General features: G+C 42.0%; 1 protein-coding gene across 4 annotated transcripts in view; it reads left to right on the forward strand.

The window, feature by feature from the left end:
- The window catches only part of LARGE1 (LARGE xylosyl- and glucuronyltransferase 1), a 528,281-nt gene that overhangs the window by 433,835 nt on the left and 68,478 nt on the right, over positions 1 to 25,968 (forward strand). For all 4 annotated transcript variants that reach the window (XM_077914722.1, XM_077914719.1, XM_077914720.1 and 1 more), the window contains 2 exons: positions 12,068 to 12,180; positions 14,002 to 14,127. In XM_077914722.1, coding sequence (XP_077770848.1) covers positions 12,068 to 12,180; positions 14,002 to 14,127 — 239 coding nt within the window. The remainder of the gene's footprint in view (positions 1 to 12,067; positions 12,181 to 14,001; positions 14,128 to 25,968) is intronic.

Below are 25,968 nucleotides of genomic sequence, written 5' to 3' on the forward strand. Positions count from 1 at the left end.
CTGCACCAGTTCACATTCCCACCAACAGTGTAAGAGGGTTCCCTTTTCTCCGCATCCTCTCCAACATTTGTGGTTTCCTGCCTTGTTAATATTCCCCATTCTCAACTGGTGTGAGGTGGTATCTCATTGTGGTTTTGATTTGTATTTCCCTGATGGCAAGTGATGCAGAGCATTTTCTCATGTGTCTGTTGGCCATGTCTATGTCTTCCTCTGTGAGATTCCTCTTCATGTCTTTTGCCCATTTCATGATTGGAGAGATAATGTTTTCTTATAATTCTGGAGGCTAGAAGTCTATGATCAAATTGTCCACAGGGTTGGTATCTTCTGAGGCCTCTCTTCTTGGTCTGTAGTGACCATCTTCTCCCTGTGTTTTGGTTGACCCTCTGTGCCTGTTTGTCCATATTTCCTCCTCTCACAAATAAGGACACCAGTCATACTGGAGCAGGGCAAAGCTCGATCATCTTAGTTTCACTTCACACCTCTTTCAAGGTCTTATTTCCAAATCCGTTCATATTCCAAGATACTGGGGGTTAGGACTTCAACATACGAATTTGAGGGGAACGCATTTCAGCCCCTAACAAGAAGGAAAGGGAGGAGATAATGCTGCCAGAAGGCAGTGAAGGATAGAGCCATGGCTGCCCAGCAGAAGCAGAAGCTGGAGAAGACACAGGCCCTGTTGGAAATACTGCCCAAACTGGAGAGTCCGTGGGAACGGAACACCCTCTCTTTCCAACCCCCCTCCAGTGTGTGGCAGATGCTTCCAACCAGGAATCCGCCCCCAGGGATCCCAGGTAATTCCATCTGTAGGGAAGTGGCTCTCAGGGCGCAGAGAAAAGCAGAGAGTGGAGTCGGAGCAGACAGATGGAGAATATGCCACCTGGAGAGACACCTGGCACATAAGAAATGTTCGAGAAGTGCTTCTTTCCACTTCATAAGTGTAGGGAGGAGAGTGAAGAAGGCAGCTGTGAACCCTACCTACCTCACTGGTTGTTTTGCAGTACCTGCTTTTACTTTGAGCATGTGAATAATGAAGAGACTCATAGTGCACCCTTCCATGTGGACTCACTTTGTTTAAGTTTGAAATTGCAAAAAGCTTCTTGCCCTTTTTGCACCCCATTAGCTCAGCATTCAGCCAGGCTCCAGCATACGTTCAGCTGGTCAGCATTGCTCGGCCATCCACATTGTCTCACCCTTCTTGGTAAGTAAATGAGATATGATCTTGTGCAGTGGAGCATCTAGCCAGACTGGTAGGGAGAGTTGGGCTCATTATTTGTAAAAAATTAAAATCTCCATGCCAACAAGCTGGTCAGCAGGTCTGACTTCTATTCAGCGAATACTTTTCTGTACCTGCAAAATGTCGGGCTCCAGACCTCCCAAACAGACTCAGTAGTGCTGTCCTCGGTTCTGGTGTCTACCTCTGGCTTTTCTAAACATCATAATATATTATGATGTTATATATATATATTATATATATATAAAATATATATTCCATTTTGTTCACTGGTAATTTTAAGACCCACTTTTTGGGATCTCTATATTCTTTCCCATAGACAGCTCCAGAAAATACTTTCTTCTTGCTGGCAGAGGTAGGCTGGAGAGTCTTTAATAACCACCTTAATAACAGTGGCCTGGGCATGGTCAACAATGTCTCTATTCAGTATCTGTCATCTCCCGAGGTCTGATGGCCTGGCCATGGTAGGCTGGCTCGTCTCAGAGCTGGTCCTGTAAGACACTCCATCTCCCTGTGGGTTTTCTGGGTGGCGGGAAAGCCAAAACTATAGCCTTTCAGCAAGGATGGTTCCTCCTGCCATGGGTATTTCTTATCACTTGCTATCTAAAATGGGCAAAATCACTTTACCTTCTACAACTTAATGATTATCTGAAAATTTGCCCAAACCTGAAAAATGGCAGTAATAGTTTTGGCCTAAGACAACAGCCAAGGGCTCTCAGAATCAGGTGGATTTGGAGTCTGGGTGCTGTGTTCATTTCCTCGGACTGCTGTGTAACAAAGTGCCACAGACCATGTGGCTTCAATAGTTTATTCTTTCAAGTTTTGTTTTGTTTTAGTTTAAGATTTATTTACTCATCTGAGAGAGAGAGAGTGTTGGGGCCAGGAGGGAGGCAGAGGGAAACTCAAGCTGATGCAGGCTTGATCCCACAGCCCTGAGATCATGACCTGAGCCAAAACCAAGAGTCAGTGCTTAGCCAACTGAACCACCCAGGCACCCCTCATAGTTCTGAATGCTGGAAGTCCAAACTAAGGTATTGTCTGGGTCACACTCCTGCCCTGCCTCTTCCAGCTCTGGCAGCAGCAGGTGGGCCTTGGCTGCGGCTGCATCACTCCAGTGTCTGCCTGATTGTCACATGACCTGCCCTCTGTGTCTGTTCCCATGTCTTATCAGGGCCCTGTCATTGGATTAGGGCCCAGCCCCAAGTAGTGTGGCTCATCCTAACTTGATTATATCTGCAGAGACTTTCCCAACAAGATCCTATTCACAGGTCAGGGGGTAGGATTTGGACATACCTTTGTGGGGGCACTCACCACAACAATGCTTTTCCTCTGCTTGTTATTTGCAAAGCACACTCTCTGGCTAAGAAGATCTACTTGTAGAATCTCCTTGGATCTGTGCATCTGACCAGAAATTATCCCCTCATTTTGGCCCAGGAGTCTAGAAGGACCAAGGAAAGCTGAGAGATTTAAAGAGTTTGGTTGAACCAAAGTGGGGAGCAGGGGACAAAGAGAAAGCCCAGGGGAAGAGTCAGGTCCTGAGGAGCCTCAAGTGTTGTTTACTTCATGCCAGTTATTTTACTCTGAGCCAGCCACTTAGCCTTTCTGAGACTCAGTTTCCTCAGAGAGATGAGGATGGGGTGGAGGCTTGGATTGATAACGTTCTGAGGTTTCTTCTAGTTTAATATTCTTTGATGCCACAAACTTTCTTAGCCATATCACAATCTTAGCCAAATACAGTCTGTCCAGGGATACGTATATTTTTGAACCAAGCCTGCCTGCCCAGCAAGCACACTTCTCTCTGTTTGAGTACCCACATCACCTGCCAACTCTGGTGTGTAGAGACCACGTGAGTTTTCCATCTCCATATATCTGGTGCCTGGCACATGGAAGTTCCTCCATAAATACTAATTGAATGGATAAGGGAGTGAGTGAGTGACCACCAGCCTTTTATGAGGTCTGCGCAGCCCTTTGTTCACCATCCCTGCACACTTTCAAAAACCCCAGCAAATTCAGGCTTCAGGTGGGAGGATTTCCATTTTTTTCTCTTTCTCTCTGCTCAAGAGCTTTTGGAAAGGAAAAGATTTTAAAAAACAAAAAGTAGGAGCTTTTAATTTATAGGATCAAAAGTAAGTCCCAGGTAAAATCAGCAGGGGATTTTAAATTAAGTGGTTTTTAATAAACTCACCTTCTGTTGGGTCACACATAAGAAGAGAGCTGTAGCGCTTCAAAGTGGGAGAGAGGGAAGTGGTGATTTCGAGGGTCATTTTCAAGAATGTTTCCGGGATGAAAGCCCCTGCGTTCCCAAGCCACTGGGACAGAAGTACGCACAGTGCCCACTTACAGCTTTGTTTCTCTGGTCCAAACCAGCAAAACCACAGGAAGTGCTGAAGGACTAGGGAAACAGATTTGTATCTTCGTGTGTTGGCCCTTGCAGGGCAGATTCCAAGCCAAGGAAATGCAGACAGCCAGTGAGGACTCAGAGTGAAGGAAAACCAATATCCTACAGATTCCCAGGAGGAAAGGGGAGAAGAGGCCCTGGTAAATAAATCTGGGAGATGTTGGATACAGTAGCCCCCTTTGAGGCTCACCGGGCACCCTGATGCAGCCAATACTGTTTATTTAAACCACATGTGTCTTAAGCTTAATTTACTGACTTAACCCTGTTTCCCACACACCTGCTGTAACACACTGGTTCAGTGTGTGTAGTCACTGTGAGTTTAGGAACGGAGGTTGAATCTGAAACCTGCTCTGATCTCATCTAAAGGAGGCACATAGCCTCCGTTTCTCCTTCTGAACTAAGGAAGCATGGAGTCTGCCTTGACCAGGCCAATTTGAGCCGGATCGTTTAGCTTGACTATAGACTGGAAGCACATTGCTTGGAAAGAAAAAGTGGTAGACTTGTTCTGAAACAAAAGCCTTGCATCATGCTGAAGAGTGCCTGCAGGAGGCGCTATAACACACCATGATACAGTTGAGTGGGCTCAGAGTATAGTTGAGTGGGCCCAGGCACAGAGATGAGGGCCTCCACACCACACACCGGGATTGATGACAGGTCAATTCTGAAACACTTGTGCTGATTGGCATCTCTCTTGGCTGGCAGGCAGCCACCCATGCCTTCATTAATCTGATCGGGCCTCACCCTGTGCACAAACCCTCCCTTTCCTGGCCTCATGGAACACTTGGTCTCCCTGTGAATTTTCACACAAGCAAACTGATCATGGCCTGTGGTCTTCACAGACACAGTCCTTCAAGCATGTACTTCTGGTTTTCCAGGAGCTATCTGACTTGTTTCATCTTGAGACCGCAGATGTAGCTACATCTTGCCATATCTAGTCATGAGCATGCACACGGACACACACACACACTAGGAAGTAGCATGGAGTGGTTGAAAAGCCACAGATCAGAGAGTGAGACTAATTTTGCCACTCACTAGCTATGCATGCCTGAGACTTGTCTCGTCATCTGCAAGATGGGGATCACTCCATCCACTTTGCAGGTCTGTCCTGAGACTTGGAGGGTCTGTAAGGAAAGCCCTCATCTCTAGTAGGCAGCAGTTTTACCAGCACCATCACCACCTCCCCATCTCTTCTCCCTCTTGCAGTCCCCTTGGTAAGAACCAATATTTGGCTCATTTTTAAAAAGCATTATTTTCTCCCTCCTCTCTACAAAGACCCCCACTTTTCTTTCCCTGACATCTTGGCTACGGAGCCATTGCTGCATATTTAATTTAAAAAGCAGAAATATTACCCTCTGATCCGCAGATGAAATGCCCTACTGCTGGACCAGATGTTCACGGGAGAAGCCTTTGATTTTTAATTTATTTAGTGTTCGTCTCTCCTGCTCCCAGCACAACAGCTGAAGGTAAAGCCCTGCAGGCCCCATGCCTCCCAGTCAGCTCCATTGGGAGCCCCTGTCACATCAAAGGCATGCTGCCTCCGTGCAGAGTGCTGGCCTCCAGAGCAAAGGGCTCGCCCCATGCTCCCAGAACCCCGACGGCAAGTATGGAAATGGGCGGATCATGTAGCAGCAAATGCCAGGCAAAGGCCAAAGTCAAGCTTTTTGGCACCACCATCCCCCTGAGAGCAGGAAAGCTTAGTGTCACAATCTAACTCCGGGCAAGCATTGCAAAGCCAAATCTGCGTCGTTTCAGCTCGAAAGGGTCTAATTTCAGAAGGAGCCATTTTCATCATTTTAACCAGAATTCACTTAAAAAGCTTGCTCCCACATTGCATGCATGCACATAATTTGTACTCATTCTAGTGGGAATTATGCAAGTAGAGTGAGTGATAATTAGACACCTTAATGAGGAAATGTATAGTTTCTGTAACTGTTATTTATAAGCTTTTATGTACCACTTCATATTTTCAAAGGCCTTTACAATCATTAATTAGGCTATCTCCCCAGCACCATAGGAGGGAGGTCAGTAAACAGCTAGAGTTATGTTCTCTCAGAAATGTTGTTTTTCAGCACTTGTACAATGTGTGTGCAAACTCCTAACCTTTGAAGAAACAGGCAGATTCTCTCATTCAAGCGTATCCAAGTGATAATATGTAACAGTCTATACAGAGACTCCTTAGCTGCTTAGGAACATCCTTGATGCACCTAATTTTACTCGCGATAAATTTTCTTTCCTTTATTATTATGTTTTTTGTTCTTATGGGTCTTATCCCTTAGCTGTCACTTAAGAGCCCGAGGACCTCCTGATCATGCTGGTTGGGATACCATCAGCTTCCTGTTGGACAGAAGACTTCTCAGGAACATGGGCTTGCAGATATTTCAGAATTTTTAAGTGTGCAGGGCATTCTGCACACAAGGGGATTTTAAATATTTTTAGAAAGATGAGTGAATTTGGACTGGGAAAATTACTAGGTATGCATATTTATTAATTAATATTTCTCAGTTCAGCCATATTGAGCATTGCGCTGGCTGTTCTAGATACTTCTTAATGTCATAGGATTTTTACTTTGAGGTAGGAAAGAATAGCTCATGGCATATACCAGATACTTTTAAAGATAGACTCTTTTTTTTTAAGTCCTCATAATCATGTTGGAGTTAATGCAGGATTGTTCCCATATTTTACAGAGGAGGAACTGGGGCTCAGAATCCCAGTGACTTTTTTCAAGAGATCTTGCTGGTAAGAGAGAATGTTAGGACTCAAAACCCTTCTGTTTTCAAGTCCACCTGAAAAAACTTGGGGCTTCCACGTTATAAACAGCTTCCTCTTCTGTGATAGTGACAGAAACATCTATGTTCCCAGAATCCATTCCACAGCCTTAGCTTGAGGATGTGGGGATATTTATTGTGCAAATAACCTGTTGTTAATTACAGATTTATGAGCAAAGACCAACGTTTTCACCCATGCTAGACAATTTAATGTGGCCACTTTTTAATTTTCATTTTTTGGGCGAAGAGAGGGAAATGGTTCATTACCTTTTAATGTCTGCTGTTCAAACATGGTAGAAAATATTTGCTGTCTGGTAGGGATTCACATCCCTGAAAGGATGAGCCTGTCTGGTCTGACCTTCACGTAGATGATTGTATCCTTTAGCTTTTAGGCTAGATATCATTTATTTCAGGAAGCTTTTCCCTAATGCTTCCCTCCACACTCAGATCACAGTCTATTTCCCTTACTGGATCCCTTGCTTCTTACTGCATCTTTTATCTGTCACAGTGTTTGCATTTTTCTCAGTTGCCCATTTCCCTTTCCCATTAGGCCTTGGTCCCTAAAAGCAAGGGCTGTGTTGTACAAACTGCTAAGTTACCAGCTAACCCGGTGACTAATAGGAGGTGCTTAAAACACACCCCAGATGAATAATACAAGAAATAACTTCTGAATGCAGGCCCCATGGTTGGAGACCAGACAGGGGCCCCACTGGTTTGTTTGACATGTCAAGAGAAGCTCTTTACATATGGCCAGGTGGTAGGTGCTGGGAGCCCTGAATCCTATGAGCTCATGCTGGCCTGCGTTGGCCAAGTACACATTTGGCATTAATGTTTACCATGAGGCTGTCCTTCAAAACATCGAGACAGGGGCGCCTGGCTGGCTCAGTCAGTAGAGCATATGACTCTTGGTCTTGGGTTTGTAAGTTTGAGCCCTGTTTTGAGTGTGTATAGATTACTTAAAAATAAAATATTAAAAAAAAAAGCATTGAGACATATTCCATAGACCCTACTGACACATGGAGGACACAGTCTTCATTAGTTCTAACGTTATATATATATATTTTTTTAATTTGTGATAGTCACAGAGAGAGAGAGAGAGAGGCAGAGACACAGGCAGAGGGAGAAGCAGGCTCCATGCACCGGGAGCCCGACGTGGGATTCGATCCCTGGTCTCCAGGATCACGCCCTGGGCCAAAGGCAGGCGCTAAACCACTGCGCCACCCAGGGATCCCCTAGTTCTAACGTTATAGGATGCAGACCCTTTCCCAGATGGGGCAGCAGGAGGCACTTACCATGACATTGGAGATTCACCTTACTTCTTAGCACCTCACTGCTCACATCTATCCAAAAGCAGTAATAATGACTAGCTGGTCTCCTTTCTAAGAATGTTATGGAGTCAGAAGAGGATAAATGTGGAAGCTCTTGAATACAGAAGCTGACAGTGAAGTTCATAAGCTTTGTAACATGTTTGCTCATGAATTTTTTTTTTTTTTTTGGATTCTGTTTGAATCAGGGAATGGACAGTAGTATATTTAGTAAACATTCTGGGATTCTAAGGAGAAAAACTGCATATTGGCTTGTCAAGTTTGAAAAGAAAGAGTTAGTTAAGTGGCAAGTTGCCATCAGGCCATGTTTGCTGGAAGAAATGGTCTGTTGGAAGGAAAAAATGTAAATCGTGGCAAGATGGTCCTGGTGTGCCCAGCTAAGGAATTAACAGCTTGTTCTTTAGACTATCTAAGATACTTGAAGCCTTTGAGCCTATGAAGTGACTTGATAAAGCAACCTTTTAGGTTGGCTTTTCTGAAACAGAAAAGTTGTGGTCACTCCTTTGCTCAAAATCCTTCACTACTCCTAGGTGTCCTCAGCAGGACTTGCCAACCAGTGTGACATTGTGCATGATAGATGCAAAACAGTGATCCCTTCAGTCCTGGGCCCCCCTGAATGGGCAGCCAGATCTTGTCTCTGGATCAGCCCTTCCAGCCACAAGCAAGTTATAAAGATATCATTTTCTGTGTAAGAAATGACATTGAAAATGGTTGGAAGGCATCCCTTTTGCACAGATCCAAGCCCTTCCTGACCCATACCCCACTCACTTGCTCAAGGTCACATCCTGACATTTGTCCCAAAGGGCTCTATTTCAGCTGTCCCACCATCACACACACCTCTTCCCACATGCCCAGTCCTGCTGCTCTGCCTTTGTCCATGTCTCTTCAGACATCCCTGCCTTGTCTGCCTGGCCTGATCCACGCCCTGGATCCTGGCTCACTAAGGCCTCCCTCCTGCATTCTCTTGATAAGTGTTGTACATCGTCAGTGTGCACTTGAATCATGATGGTTTGTGTGTCTTCCATGGATGGGCCTGGCCAAGACTGAATGGTCTCCACCTAGTAAATATATGTTGAATTAATATTGAATGAAACCCATGAAACTGGGGAAAGTAGGGAAGAAAAACACATACAAGTCTGTTTCAGTTGTTTGCACAACATTGGTGCTCGCTAACTACTGAATGAGTCAGTAAAGGAAGAGACACAAAAGCCATTTTAAATATAGACTCCATGGGACACCATGATGGCCTGAATGTAAGAGAGGAGGAAGGTGGATTGTTTGAGATGTTTTGGGACAAGCAGCATCCTCAAGCTTTCCTTGTACAGTTTGGGAAGCTGGACCTCAGCTAAACCCTCAGATGTATATCTAACAAATTGGGATTAGGCTGTTAATTGCAACATTGTTTATATAATAGGAGAAACCTAGGAAACAGCCCGAATGTCGTTCATCAGGAAATGGTTAACTTGTGGTAGGGTTATACAGTGAATGAAGTGATTGCAATGAATAGACTAGATATTGAAATCTTCACATGGTTAAGTCTTAAAGACATAACTTTGGGTGAAATAGAAAATTAGAATTGAAGGTAGGCACTCTGAGACACTCGAAGCAGCATATATTGTTGATTAATACATGCACAGGGAGTGAAACTTTAAGCACATGCATGGAAGTGAAACCCAACCACCTCGGGGTAGTGGTTACCCTTGGGAAAAGGAGCCAGAGTAAGATGAAGGACCTTTGATTTATCTGTCATGTTTTATTATTCACAACAAATGTGGCAATATATTATTAGCATTTATTAAACTGGGGTGGTGGGTATTTGTCATATTTGTTTCTAGACTTTTCTGTTGGATTGAAGGGCTCGTGCTTTTAAAAATTAACATCACACAACAGAAAAGGCTGGGTAACCGGGAGAGTAGCCCCACTTTTCTGCATCTAGGCTTCTGTTCTAGACGCCCGCCTCTTTTCAATGAGGCTGGCAAACGGTGGAATCACACTGGCCACAGAGGATCTGCCAAGTCTTAACACCATTTAAAAGCCTCAATTCTCGGTTCAGCCCCTGAGACTGATAGATCTCTTGACATCTTTGACATCTCTAGAGACTTGAAAATGTACATTAATACCTTCCATCACTGTTTATGGCTTCTACCCATTTTCTCTGTATATTAGAGCATCCATCCAACCTAATTACAATTAGTTTTGCAATAAGATTTAATGAAATTGTCTTTTGAGTGTTTGACTGGGATACCCAGTGTTTGGGATGAATTTTCTTGAATCCATCACTGTTTTCTCTTGGTTTGTAACTATACATTTTAATTTTCTTTCTCCCCCAAAAAAGCAAATAGTATTTGCATGGCGAATTTCACTCTTTCTAAAAGTGCTTCCATGAACAATTTCAGTGGTGTCCTAGAGCTAGCTTACACTGACTAGGGGTGGGGGGAGTCAGTTGTGTGCATTTCTTCCCAACTGGGTGTTCAGTGACATCACGTTGGTAGCTTGAAATCAGCCAGGGTGGGAGTATTTACACCATGGGAATCAGCAAATGCTACCAATCAAGTTTTAGGGTTTTTTCTCTGGAGAGCTTGTGGTTAAACATTTACTAGCCTTCCATTAGGGGGCACAACAGCTTCCTGAGCTGCACAGGGCAACTAGCATTTTTCTCATTTCACAGATCCAGAAAACCAAAAATCAGAAAAGGAAAAAGTCTTGGCCTGAGTCACAGGACTCCAGGGCTGGGGCTCCAGTCTGTGTGGTGTAGATGAAGAAGCGCTGACTTCGAAGCCAGGCAGATCTGAGCTCAAATCTAGTGTAGCTTCTCTGGTATACTGTGAATTGTTCGGGTGTCTGACTTAGCCTTTCAGTTTCCCCACCTATAAAATAAGGATGACCACATCTAGCCTGTAGGATCTTGTGAGCATTAAGTGAAAAGATGTGTGCAAAACCTAGCAAACCACAAAGGAAACATGCAAAAGAATGTAATTTGACCTTTTGACTTACGAGTGCAGATCTGTGTATTACCCCATTCTTAACCATTGCCATATTTTTTTTAATTTCAACTTTACTAGACCAAACACCTCTGACGAAATGGTGACTTTATTTTTTCTCCAAATACGTGCCCCTAGAATATGTTTGTTTTTTGTTTTTGTTTGTTTGTTTGTTTGTTTAAGTCTCAGAGTTGACATTTATGTGTGATTTGGGGAATCAGTTTCTTTCCAAAAATCTTAGAAATGTATGTACTAGGTATCAACAAAGATCATTCGTCAGCTGCCTAGAGTTTTCTCCACTGGCCATTCCTCCGAGCTAAGCATCCTGAGCAGGATTGGTGTGGGGGCCCATGGGTGCTACAATTCCATGCACCAAATTAACTGCAGTGGCCTGCGGGGAAATTCTCCTGCTGGCTCCTTGTGTTCTGTGCTCTGTGCCTTCTCTGCCTGCTCCAGCTGACCTGGGAGTAGACAGCTGCGACTCAGTCATTCAGCAAAGCCAAAATGTGCCTTTTTTTTTTTAGACTTGCACTAGTTAATTTTTGCCTGAGTGATAAATGTATTTGTTTTAACATTTTGATAACAGAATACGATGACAGATTCTCTCCCTACACTGTCCCCCATTGACTCAAGTCCCTCCCCGTGAAGACTAACAAAACAAAACAAAAATGGAGCTCATCTTAAAGACCTGGCATTAGCACTGCTTTCATTGTATTTTACATCTGTGTCGGTTGTAGGGACCAGAGAAGACTTTGGAAGTCAGAAACACTGGATCCAGCTCCTATGGCTTGTCAATAAAAATTTGCAAAAAGCAAATTGGCCAGACTTACCTAGAATAAAATTGCAGAGGAGCTGTTTTATAAAGATAAAAATGGCATATATTGTGCAAACACCTTCCATCAGCTAAACCTTGGAAGGTTATCATATTTCTGGAAAAAAAAACATGGGGAAGAACCTAATGCTTATAGGGAATGTACTACATATCAGGTGCAGCCCTAGAGTCTTTTTAAAAATAGTGTGGCAAAATATACATAACATAAATATACCATTTTAACCATCTTTAAGTGTAGAGTTTAGAAGCATTAAGTACATGCACATTATTGTGCACCCATCACCACCATCCCATCTCCAAAAAGTGCTAGGCTGTTTTGCCCATCTCACCTAGTGTTTGCAGCAGCCTTGGAGGCTGTTGTAATGTTCTCCGTACACTGAGGAGGCTTCAGAGAGAATGTTTAAAGTCTCATACTGAGACACTGGTAGAGCCTGGGATTGAATCCAGGTGTGTTCATCTCCACAATATGGACAGGTGTGCCAGGCTCTGTGTCTTACTACTGCTTTTCCCTTCTCCATCCTATGCTGTTGCCCAGGAGTGATCCTGCTGCTTCTGGATAAACTACGGAAGATGAAATGGGAGCAGATGTGGAGGCTGACTGCAGAGAGGGAGCTGATGGGCATGCTGTCCACCTCCTTAGCTGACCAGGTGAGTGGCCATGTTAGAAGGTACAGTTGTTCCTGAACACCCTTGTACTGTTTCTGAAAGAAGCTTGAAAATAGATGGGTCTGAATTATTTTTCCACCGATTGCATGACTGTGCCCTGAGATAGATCTACCTTATGCTTGTCTGCCAAAGACAACAGCCGAGCTTGTTTGTGAATTCACTGTCCGTTCTGCAGACTTTGCACACTGTATGCCAGGGATGATGCTCAGCAATAGGATTGCAGAGATAAGTGAAGGAGGCAGTCCTTGGCCTCAGAGAGCTCCTAGTTTATTGAAGCAGACTGATAAGTAAATGGCAGTCAGATGTGCTGAGAGGCGGTCGCTGTCTTTGTCTTGCTGTGAGATGCATAGCTCCACTCCTGTAACTCTGGAGTACCATAGCATATTTCCCAGATAAGATTTCATTTTGCTTTTCTCACTTTTAAAGCAACACCTTTTGCTTAGAACCTGTGCTATGACCTTATCCTCCAGGGAAATGCATTTAAATGGAAGGGACAAACTGCCTGGCAGGGTTAACTGACTTCTAATTCAGGCGATCTGAAGAAGCCTATGCACTCCACAAAACTATTAACATAAATTGATAAAAATCCCGTTTCTCATTTTTGCTAGGAAAATGCAGGTGCCCGAGCCTTTGACCTTGGCTCTACCAGGGTCACACATTTAGACTTTGAGTTCCCTGTGGTATAGCTGGCCGTGTTGAAATGGAGATAAGACTTCCCTGGGTCCTCTGCATTTTATCCTTTCCTCTTCATCCAAAAAGCAAGCTCACTCCCATGTTTTTGCTCTGTGTTCAGTGGTCCGATTCATTGTATTTTTGCAAAGTTTTCTTTGCAGAGGAAGCAAGAAACTCTATAGGGTTACTATACTTTTTTTTTTTTTTTTTAGCATTCTTATTATTCAGTATTTCCCAAGCAACCAGAAACTAATTTCCTTTTTCAAACATGAGGTCTGGTATAATGAATGAGTTAAAAATTACCCAGGTAGCTGTTTTAAACCTGAGGGGAAAATTGTCCTCCATCATCATATTTTAAGTCAGGTCACAATGACTCAAGTGTGTCCCCAAAAGCTAGCAATTGCATGTCCGTGTCCAATGAGGATAGTTTATCCAGCCATCTCCTTCTGCAAAGGCACATAATTCACCTCCCGGCACCACCTGTCAGCAGCTAGTTAATAAGTATGGCCTGGTGCAGCGAAAGCTTGGACAAAAGCCCTGAAAGAAGGAAAGCCTTCCTAGAAAAGTCGGAGTAGGATTTGGAGGTGGGGGTGTGTACTCGGGTACCATGGCCTGCAGGAAAACAAGGCGCATCCATCATCGAGTCCACCAAGAGCCCCAGGAAGAGCTGCTAAAACAGGATCTATAATTTGTCTCAGCCTCTGAGTGAGTGGAGCAACTTGTCATCATGCAGTTTCCTCTCCTGGAGGCTTGGAATGGATGACACAGGGCTCCTCGATGAGGTGGGAAGAGGGGCAGAAAAGTGACTTCATTTAATATAACCCAGCACAGGTAAGAAAGATACTTCCTGTCTGCTCCCACATCCCCTTGCCTGATGGCACCTTATGAGACCAGGAGAGCCCATGAGCATCAAGTCAGCGTGGGGCATCCCCCTGTCTCTATGCAAACACAACTGCTTTGTTCTAGAGCTAGGAGAAGCAAGAGGAAATGCCTTTGCAATGCCAGCCAGCCTACGTTCAGAGCAGGAGGTTCAAGAGAGGCCCTTGCACAGGAGGTGGTGCACTATGAGAGTTGGCATCCTAAGTGAAGCCCACCTGACTGTTTTGACTGTGTCTGGCTTTTATCTCGCAGGATATTTTCAACGCTGTCATCAAACAGAACCCCTTTCTCGTGTATCAGCTCCCCTGCTTCTGGAACGTGCAGCTGTCGGACCATACCCGCTCTGAGCAGTGCTACAGGGATGTGTCTGATCTGAAGGTAGAGTAAGGACAGGCTACAATGGGTGTAGGGCAGACCTTCAAGGAGGAAGAGGAGGAGGAGGAAGGGGGGGGGTGTCCAGCAATAGCAGAGGGAAGCTGGATGGGGAGGGCTCTTCAGGGGGATGAATGGCTGAGCTTTTTGTGCAGTGTGGTGAGAGAGATAAGGGTGTCAAAGGGCAGAAAGACTGTGCTTTTCTCCTTTGTTTTTGTTGGGTTTTTTCCCCTCTTGTTTGAGCTTTCTGGAAAGCATAAGGCCTCCCTGCATAAGAACCAGCTTGCATATGGTTATTCTTCTTGCCACCTGCTGCCAGCCGTTTTGGTTCATGTCAGCTCCCCAAATCCAGTCATTTAACTCAAACAAAAACATTTATTGAGGGACTACTCTGTGCCAGGTGCTGCAGACGTGAATAACTTCCATCCTACTTTCAAGTAGCTTGTGGCCAGAAGAGAGACACGTGTGAAGAAATGAGCCAGGGGTGAGGGGAGGACATGCACACCAGGTGCTGTGGTGGTTTTCCCGGGGGGTGGGGGTGGCACCAACACAAAAGGCTCACTCTACCCCCGCAGCAGTGATAGTGATGGAAAAGCCTTTAGCCTCTAGGTACCAAACATCGTAGTAGGGCCTGGAAGTAGAAGGATGAACATAGCCATGACTTTTAGGCAACCCACTTGAACCATGGAAACCTGTGTAAGGTAGAAGGGCCCACAGTGACCCCCAACCGCCCAGCTGAATACAAACAGGCCCATTAGGTGACCCACCTCAAAATATCTGTAAGCCCTAGCTGACCAGTGGTTACTGACACCCGGACTCAGGTACCAAAGCAGGAAAAATCCATATGTCCCCATACCTCCTCACCCCCCCTTCACTACAGCCCCACCACAGCCTCCAAGCCTGTCTGCCAGCACATGTGTTTGCCTCTCTGGCTATATCAGACAGGAAGTAGACAAATGCAACCATAGAGAGCTTAAGTCATTTAATTTTTTTTTAAGGATTTTATTTATTTATTTATTTATGAGAGAGACACACAGAAAGGCAGAGACACAGGCAGAGGGAGAAGCAGGCTCCCTGCAGGGAGCCCAATGCGGGACTCAATCCTAGGACCCCAGGATCACAACCTGAGCCAGAGGCAGATGCTCAGCCACTGAGCGAAGGAGCCACTCAGGTGCCCCTATGTCATTTAAATTTATTGGCATTGCAATAACAATCATTAAAAGTTTTATGAAAGGAAAAACCCAAACTTTGCTTTCCAAATAAATCCATCTTTTCCAAGTAGCTTTTGGCCCATGTCCACAGGTGTGTGTTGCCTCTTACATATAGTCCCAATGCACATAGAATTCTGTACTCTTCTGTTAATGCACCACTCCTGTTACTCTAGCTATTTTCAAATTTTCACAAATATAAACTGCTAATGAACAGGCTAAAGTTCACACCTTTCCAGCAGTGAAATCACCTAGTTAAAAAGAAAGAAACTTGTTTTTGTTTTCTTATGTACCCGAAGTCCCTTACAAAATATTAGGAAGTGTTTAAAACAGAAGTACCTCCATCATTCATTCTTTCAATCAACATTTATGCAGTTTCTTCACTATGTCATGTATTTCTTAGACATAAGGAAAATATATGACGTACTCAGGAATATTTCCAAGACTGTCATGAATTGGAATTTTAAAGGTGAGGAAAATAAAATCAACCCTGTAGAAAACACCAAAAAGTACCAGATTAAAAAAAAATTTAATGATTTGAAAGCATAGTCTATCAATCCATAAAGTAAATGCAGTAAGCAGAGGCCAGAAATGATGATAAAGTATGGATCCAGAAGGATAAGCAAAAAGCAACTAGATCTGGGGTGCCTGGGGGGCTCAGTCGGTTAAGTGTCTGTCTTCAGCCCAGGTCATGATCCCAGGGTCCTGAGCTCGAGCCCTGTGTCAGGCTTTCTGCTCAGCGAGGAGCCGGCTTCTCCCTCTCCTTCCTGGAGCTTCTCTTTTTCCCACTATTTCTGTCTCTCTCTCAAACAAATAAATAAAATCTTAAAAAGAAAAAGAAACTGGGTCTGACATTGGCTGGGTATTTGCTAATCCTTGGGAACTAAAGGCCTGGCTTAAAAGTAGGTAACTACATAATTTACTATATAATTCGAACAAAAGAATGCTATTGTTAGCGACACTGGGACATTAGGCCAGTCAGGAAAACTATATGTGTAACCTTTCCATTGAAAGGCTGTGAGTGGGAATTTGGGTTCCAACCCCAAGGAGGACCGTTAGAAAATCCTTGCTGGAAGTCAGGATCCAGGAAAAGTGAAATCCTCAGTGGATAACAAGTTTAAAAATATCTATAGGAGAAGATGATAGAGGTGTTAATAAAACATTGTTAAATGTTTTATCCTTGGCTTTAGGTAGAATAAGAGGGAAATGTTTCCCCTAAGAATTTCTCATTTCAAGCTTGTGCTCATATTATTTGAGGGAGCTGAGATTGTACGTGTAGAACAAAAATAGGAAGAAAAAAGTGAAAATGTGCCAGGCACCTGGCAGAAGTAAACAGAAACCTGATCTAGAAGAATAGTCTCAAAAACAAGAAAGACTTGAATGAATTCTTTAGATGAAGTTTCAAGAAAAATGAGTTCTCATTCCATAATCCCTAAACACAAAGGGAAATAAGCCACCAGAAAGGGCAGAAACTATAGAATTATTTTTTCCTTTTTATATATATATATTTTTTTTATTGAAGTTCAATTTGCCAACATATAATCTAACACCCAGTGCTCATCCCGTCAAGTGCCCCCCTCAGTGCCTGTCACGCAGTCACCCCATCCCTCCCCCTGCCTCCCCTTCCATTCCCCTAGTTCATTTCCCAGAGTTAGTAGTCTCATGATTTGTCACCCTCTCTAATTTTTCCCACTCAGTTCCCCTCCTTTCCCCTATAATCCGTTTCACTATTTCTTATATTCCCCATATAAGTGAAACCATATGATTGTCCTTCTCTGATTGACTTACTTCACTCAGCATAGTACCCTCCAGTTCCATCCACATCAAAGCAAATGGTGGGCATTTGTCCTTTCTAATGGCTGAGTAATATTCCATTATATATATAGACCACATCTTCTTTATCCATTCATCTGTCAGTGGATATCAAGGCTCCTTCCAGTTTGGCTATTGTGGACATTGCTGCTATAAACATTGGGGTGCAGGTGTCCTGGCAAGAAACTGTAGAATTAAATCTCAAAGACTTTAGGTATGAGACTCATCAGATATAAGACATAAGGGTTTTTATTTTGTGTAAGAAATAAAAGAGAATTAAAATGATGGAGGAACAAGAGAGTCTCAAAGGCAAATGGACCTATTTGGATCAAATAGTCCTTTTAGAAGTAAAAAATATAATTATTGAAATTACAAATTAAATGAATGTGTGAAGCAGTAAATTAGACTCGGCTAAACAGAGAATACCAGAAGAGATGATAGCTGAAGAAATTATCCAAAACCCAGCACACAGGGAGAAAGAGAAGAACTGAGAGAGAAGTTCAGATATTGGGATATGTCTAATTAAACTGTCAGAAGGAGATAATGGAGAAAATTGGAAGTGAGGCATCTTTGTAGTAAGTGGGAATTTTCCAGAACCATTAAAAAGTATCCATACATACAAGCAGTTTAAAGAAAGAGAAGGCTATGTTAGATCTATAGGAGTAAGATTGCAACACCTTAAAGTGATTTTTTAAATAACTAAGAGAATAAACAGATTCTCTACAAAGACATTGCATGTGTAGAATAAGAGTTCTTAGCAACAACAACAGAAGCCAGAAGTGTAGAAGTAATACCTTTACTGTGCTAGGTGACCACAACAATACATTGTATACCTAGCAACACAAGAGAAAGAATATCCAGATAAGCAAAAGCAAAGAGAATTTACCACAAACATAGCTCTGCAAAGAAACTTCTAAAGGATTTATTTCAGGAATAAGGACTGTGATTCCAGGTCCAAGAAGGAATGCTGAACAGACAAATCAGACATATGTAGGAATTCCTAATAAAAATTTCTAAAAAGTAGTATGTAACTGTGGTCTTAGAAAGGTTATACCTAAAATAACAGCAATATCACATAAGTCAAGAGGAACATGATTAGAAGAATTAAGGTATTCTAGAATCAGTGTTTTGTTGGAGAGGGGAACGAAATAATTTTAGGTGCTAAGGTAGCTGTGCTTGGTAACCTTTTAAGCTTAAGCTCTATGAATTGGGAAAAGTGCATAATTTATAAATTCATGGTAGGTGAGATGGTGAGTGGAGTAAGAAAAACCAAAACAACCAACCAAAATATCTCCATCTTTAGAAAAAAAGAGAAGAATGCAAGAAAAAATGACAGCATAGGAAAAAGAGAAAGCAAGAAATCAGATGGTAGAAATAAGTCTAAATATATCAATAATCAAAAAAGCAAACTAAATTTGGGGAGGAAAAGACACATTGTCAGACTGAACAGGAAATAATATTCAACATATGCTCTTTATAAAAGATATACCTAACACATTGACAGTTAAATGTTGGAGAAGGAAAACCAAGATAACTGTCTTGGTAGCAGACAAAGCATTGGTAGGTGTAGAGATGGTCATTTTAAAAATTAAAAGTTTAAGGGTGCATAGGTGGCTCAGTCGGTTAAGTGTCTGCTCAGGTCATGATCCCAGGGTCCTGGGATTGAGCCCCACATCGGGCTCCCTACAAGCCAGGAGTCTGCTTCTCCTTCTCCCAGTCCCCCTTCTGTGCCCTCTCTCCTCTCTCTCTCTCTCAAATAAATAAATAAAATCTTTTTATTTATTTTTTTTAAGATTTTATTTATTTATTCATGAGAGACACAGAGACAGAGAGAGGCAGAGACACAGGCAGAGGGAGAAGCAGGCCCCATGCAGGGAGCCCGACGTGGGACTCAATCCTGGGTCTCCAGGATCACACCCTGGGCCGAAGGCGGCACTAAACCGCTGAGCCACCCAGGCTGCCCTAAAATCTTTTTTAAAAGTTTTCACTAAGAAGATACAAGAACTCTAAACTTGTATACATTTCATACTATGGCATGCATATAGATATATTCATACACACACATTCAAAGCTCAGTAAAACTCCAGAAAATAAATTGACAAATCCACTATCATAGTAGAATATTTTAATGTATCCTTATCAAATATCAGAAGATCAATCAACCCAAGAAAGTGGATTAAAAATATGGAAGATTGAGGTACACAGTTAAAAATCTTGATTTATTGGGCAAATAAGAAGTCTTGTACCTAACAGAGAATATACACCCTTCTCAAGCTCACATGAGACATTTACTATAAGTAACCATGTTCTGGACCATAAAGCAAATCTCAGTATGTTTCAAGAAATTTACATACATACACATAAATTTGAACGTGTGTGTGTGTGTGTGTGTGTGTATATATATATATATATATTCTCCAGGACACAGTATAATTAAATTAACAGCAGTAAGATTTTTTTTAAATATATTTGAAGGGCACCTGGGTGGCTCAGTCAGTTAAGCATCTGCCTTCCCCATGGTCCTGGGATGGAGCCCCACGTCTGGCTCCCTGCTCAGTAAGGAGCCTGCTTCTCCCTCTCCCTTTGCCTGCCGCTCCCCCTGCTTGTGTGCCCTCTCTCTCTCCCTCTCTCTCTCTCTCTCTCTCTGTCAAATAAATAAATAAAATCTTTAAAATATATATATATATTTGATTAAAACTGAGAGCATACTTTTTTGTAAATTTATTTATTTATTTATTTTGTAAATTTATTTTTTATTGTTCAATTTGCCAACATATAGAATAACACCCAGTGCTCATCCCATCAAGTGCCCCCCTCAGTGCCCGTCACCCAGTCACCCCCACCCCCCGCCCACCTCCCCTTCCCCCACCCCTAGTTTGTTTCCCAGAGTTAGGAGTCTCTCATGTTCTGTCTCCCTTTCTGATATTTCCCACTCATTTTTTCTCCTTTCCCTTTTATTCCCTGTCACTATTTTTTATATTCCCCAAATGAATGAGACCATATAATGTTTGTCCTTCTCCGATTGACTTATGTCACTCAGCATAATACCCTCCAGTTCCATCCACGTCAAAGCAAATGGTGGGTATTTGCTATTTCTAATGGCTGAGTAATATTCCATTTTATACATAGACCACATCTTCTTTATCCATTCATCTTTCGATGGACACCCAGGCTCCTTCCACAGTTTAGTTATTGTGGACATTGGAAACCATACTTTTAAATTACTCATGGTTCTAAGAAATCATAATTGAAACTGACACCTACTTAGAACTGAATGAAAATAAAAATGATACATGTCAAAATTAGTGAAATAATACAAATATATGAGGAAATTTATAGCCTTAAATTTCATATTAAAAAGAAGGGAAAAAAGAAGAAAGGCTAAAAATTAATAAGCCAAGTCTATAACTTAAGATGATAAATAAAGAACATTGGAACAAATTCAAAAAGTAAAAGGCAGGGCATAAAGAAGATTGGGGCAGAAATTGATCAACAAATTATTCTACAAAGTCCAAAGTGGGCTTCTTGAAAGGAACTGATAGAATAGGCAAAGCAGTGGCAGGACTCATTGAAAAATAAAAAGAGAACTCACCAATAAATAAATAGGAAGCCATAAATGCAGATTCATGTATTCAATCCCTACATGTCTTTGAGCCAATCATCTTTCTGAGTTCTAGAAATACAGCAGAAATTAAACAAAAGTTTCTTACCTTGTGGAGTTTTCAATCTAATATATAAAGATATAAATAGATACAAATATATAATCTAATATACTGTGTCCTATAATATATTAAATATAATATATTAAATATAATTATAATAAATTAAATATATAATATTATTATGCTATAATATATAATTATAGGACATATTAAGAGAATGCTGTAGACAAAATTATGTCAAAAGTTTGAGAACTTATATAAAATGAACAAAATCCTAGATATGTATAAATTATCAAAACTGGCTTAAGGAAAAAACAAATTCTGGATTATCTTCTAGCCATTAAGCCATTTTACAAAGTACACAGTATCCCTAAATGATGAGTAGAGATAAGTGCTACCATTTTTTTTTTAATCAAAAGATAATTCCAGGACTCCTGGGTGGCTCAGTCAGTTAAGCATCTGCTCTGGCCCCAGTCATGATCCCAGGGTCCTAGGACTGAGCCCCCTCATCAATCTCCCTGCTCAGTGGGGAGTCTGCTTCTCCCTCTCCTGCACCCCCTGCTTATGCTCTCTCTCTGTGTCAAATAAATAAATAAACAAAATCTTAGAGTGATAATCAGGGGCCCCTGGGTGGCTCAGTTAAGCATCTGCCTTTGGCTCAGGTCATGATCCTAGGGTCCTGGGATCAAGCTCTGTGGTGGGCTCTCTGCTCAGCAGGGAATCTGCTTCTCCTTCTCCCTCTGTGCTCTCTCTCAAATAAATAAAACATTTTTTAAAGAGACAATTCAAATTTTAAGTAAATTTCCAGAGAATAGAAAAAGAGGAACACTTTTTAATGCATTTCAATGAGGCCACAATATCCTCAATACCAAAATCAGACATGGAGAGCACAAGAAAGGAAAACTAGGCCTGTCTCACTCATGAGAGGTTTGCAAAAACCTTAAGGAAAATATTAGCAAATCGAATTCAGCCATGTATAAAATAGATAATACATCATGGCCAACTTGGGTTTATTCCAGGAAAGACAAGAGTGATTTAACATTGAAAAATCCACAAGTATCATTCAGCATGTTAATAGATTAAAGGAAAAAAAAAATAGATTAAAGGAGAAACAGCATATAATCATGTAAATAGATGCAAGAAAGTGATTTGATAAAATTAGATATTCACTTATGACAAAAACTCTCATAAATAGTATCCACTGAAAACCTACAGCAAAGTTTTGCTGAGCATCTGCTTAGGGATGTGCTAATTAATTAGTAAAAAAAAGACAGAGAGCCCAAGAACACACATATGTATATGGAAATGTGGTATATAAGGAGGTGGCTTGCTGGGAACTGGAGAAAGAATGTAATCGTCCACCAATGGTACTAAGGCATCTGATTATCCATATGGAAAAATGAAAACTGATCCCTATCTCATATCATGCACAAAATTAATTCTGATAGAGACTTAAAAGTGCCAGGCCAAATTAAACTTTTATTTTAGAAAAATTAAATAACTGGCCTGTGACCTCAGAATTGGGAAGAATTTCTTTGACAAGACAACAAAAGCATATATCATAAATGAAAAGATCAGCAAATTCAGCTACACTGAAATTAATAACTCTCACCAAAGTAGCATCAATAAGAGAAAAGAAAAAAGACAGTGTCAACATATATAACTGACAAAGAACTAGTAAGTGAAATACACAAATAGTTCTTACTAATTAATAAGAAAAATGTGTAAAAGAGTCATTTCACTGAATTGTAAAGAAAACAGCCAGTAAACACTTAAAAAGATGTACAACTCTTTGTTAATCTGGGAAGTGAAAATTAAAACCACAAATAATTTCACCCCCACCAAATTGGAAGAGTGGTACTATCAAGTCTCAGTTGATCTGTAGGAAGTCTCTAGTCTTGTTGACAGAAGTGTCCATGGATCAGCCAAATTGAAGCAACACTTTAGCACCATCTTATAAACTTGAAGTAGTACATATTTTGCAATATAGGCCTTGGATGTACGTGGTCAAAAATTGAGAAGTGGGTGAGCTTCAGAAGGAAGCATTCCACGTTCAGCTGTCGGGGCAAATATGACAAGACATTGAAGCAATCCCTGGGTTCTCGTAATAAATGGACATTTCTTCACCAGGCAAAAGTACAGGAGACTTCTAAACTCTCAAGTCTTATTTTCATACCAAAAATAAAACCATAAAATTTCTGTAAAAATCAGTGTTACTGAAGATCTTGACAGTCCTTAAAAAAGGAAGGAAACTCTGACATGTGCTACAACGTGAATGAATCTTGAAGATATGCTAAGTGAAATGAGCCAGGCACAAAAGGAAAATTATCGATGGTCTCACTTATATGAGATACTTAAAATAGTCAAATTCATAGAGAAAGGAAGTGGAACAATGATTACCAGGGGCTGGGTTGAGGGGAAAATGTGGAGTTAATGAGTACAGATTTCTATACGAGACATTGAAAGAGTCCTGGAAATGGTGGTGATGGTTGCATAACAATGTAAATGCACTTAGTGGCACTGAACTATACACTAGAAAATGGTTAAAATGGTAAAATTTGTGTATATTTTACCTCAGTAAAAATAAAATCAAGGGTGAGGAGGACCTTGGTGGATGTCTTGTGCAGATGATTATTCTTAGCAGGATTAGTATGAGTTTCATTAAAGAAACCAGATAGGTATGCATAAGCCAATATCTTTGACATGGTATCTGAGAGCCTCTAAATTGGCAGTCACAAAAAGGAAAAGTCAAGGCACCATAAAATAGAGAGATTTTCTCTGTGAACTTTCAACTTGGACATTTTATAAATGCCAGCAAAGCTACTAGGTGTCCAAGTGAAAGTGTGTCACGTCTGCCCATCACAGATATACCAATGCATTCATGCATTTACTGGGTAGTTACTGTATGCCAGGCACTGTTACAGGCCCTAGTGATGCAATGGGAGATAAAACAAAGTCACTGGTCACCTAGAGCTTAGATGTTAATGTAGCAGGTGGCTACACCACTTTGACGTTGCTCAATGATTGGTTAAGTATTGTCACTTTGAACCTGTCAAACAAAGTAACTTGTGAACTCTTTTTGGCAGCCTATTCTATGTTTAAGTAGAGGACTTTCAAATAGGAAAACCAGGAAGACAGAGTCAAAGCAAGTTAACTCCTTTCTCTCAAGATAAACCTAAAAAAGAATCTGAATGTCATTTTACCCACTAAGATCTTGTCTAACAAAATCTTAGAATCCTTAAATATACCAACATATAAACATGGGGAGAGAGTTAAGGGATGAAGGAGAGCTGACAAGTCTAGGTTCCACCCTTGGGGCACATCAGGGTCTGGACATTGCCATGGAGCCTGAGGGCCCGGTTCAATAACAATGTGTGTGTGTGTGTGTGTGTGTGTGTGTGTGTGTGTGTGTGTGTGTCCCTCCAGGCCAACCTGGGCCTCAGAGTCCAGGTAAAGGTGCATCTTCTTCATTTTCTTTCTTCTTCCTTCTCCCATCCTTTATGTCCTCCATCATATTCAACGGTTAAGAAGGACCTCCTATTTCTGGTTCCCATGTTCTCCACGGGGAATATACAGATGAATCCTGAACCCTGCCCTTCATCAGCTCACACTCATGCTCCAAAGGGTAGCCCACCTAAGAAGCCCCACCTGTGGGTTACACAAGCCACCGGCACTGGGTCAGCTGACTGAAAAATGTCGGTCCAGGCAAGAATCCTAAAAATAGGTTAACTTTGATTTGCTTATCTCTTCAACCAAGGCCAGATTTTTCTTTTTGTTTTTGTTTTTGTCTTTGTCTGCTATTGCACTGTATTTATCTTGCATGGACACCTTGTTATCCATCTTCTTTGGTTCTCCTGATTCCTTTCCTTGAAGGGGGAGCAAGAATATAAGGACTCTGACAAAGCAGGTGGAGGACAGTCCTGGATTTTGCATTTTCCCATTCCTTTATAGTCTCTCACCCACACCTAGTCTGACAGCCATTTTTTTTTAAAGGGACTTCTTTTTTATCAGTCGTTCCAAAGCTTTGCCTTGGCCTTTCATGGAAATAACAACTCTCTTTTTGCATTCACCTAATTCAAAGAATATTTGATTACATTTCCAATTGCATCAGAAATACAAACAGCATAGAAGCACACTTGATAACACACAACTCACTCTTGGTAAGCATAAAGCTCTACCAGAGACAATCTTACTAGCCTTGGGCATCCAGCCTGCCCTGGGTGTCAGCAGAGAACTTTATGCTAAGCAAAGATTGGTTAAGAGAACAACTAAGGGGGGAAATAAGGGGAAAGAAGTATATAGGCTTTGGGAGCCAAGCAATCCTGTCAATTCTAATGACAGTCCTGCCTCTTACCAGCTGAAGGACTTGTATAAACCGCTTACCTTCTCCCAGTCTCAGTTACATTTTTAATGAAATGGAGGCCATGATTTTCAACCCTGTTCTCCACCAGGCCCCATGAGTGCTCATAGAAACACACTTGACTTTACCTCGGTCTTTTTGTTTCAAAGACCTTCATTTTTTATCTTTCAGTCCTAAAGCTTGATGACTCAGCCTTCCCTGGCTGAATCTTAAATAAAAAGAGAAGAACCCAAAGGAGCATCTTATTATTCTTTCACCAGGAGCACAAATTCTTCAGAGATGAGCAAAGGGCCTTGTGCCGGCTTGGAGAAGGGACAAGGGGAGAGACACCAGGAAGCTGTGTTCTAGTCCTTGAGTCTTCACTCGGCTTTTAGAGAAGGAAGCCCTGGCCGGAAACAGTGGGTGGTGGTCAGGAATTGGCAAGCAAAGGGTCCAGTCTTCGGATCTGTATGAGCTCCTGGAGCCCCAGGGCTGAGCCATGGTGTCTGCTCTTAGGAAGGTCACAGTCTAGTGAGAGGCAACCATTAGAGAATTCCAGGACAGGTGCTGCATGTTGCGATGGAAGGAAGGAGCCCACAAGAACTCAGGGAGGCCCCACTGGGGACAGTGTGATGCACTCTGTGTCTTGAGGGATTCTCTAGGAGGCCTGAGCTCAGTCTTCATATCAAGTCTCTTCCTTCGTTGTCTTCTGCCCTGACATCATTCCTCAGCCCCCAAATACCCTTGCCCCCCTCTTCCCAGTCCTGTTGAAACCACGCTTCCTTCTCTGTGTGTGTCTCCGGAGAATGGGAAGGAGCAGAACCCC

Source organism: Canis aureus, chromosome 11 (assembly GCF_053574225.1).
Source record: "Canis aureus isolate CA01 chromosome 11, VMU_Caureus_v.1.0, whole genome shotgun sequence".
Lineage (NCBI taxonomy): Eukaryota > Metazoa > Chordata > Mammalia > Carnivora > Canidae > Canis > Canis aureus.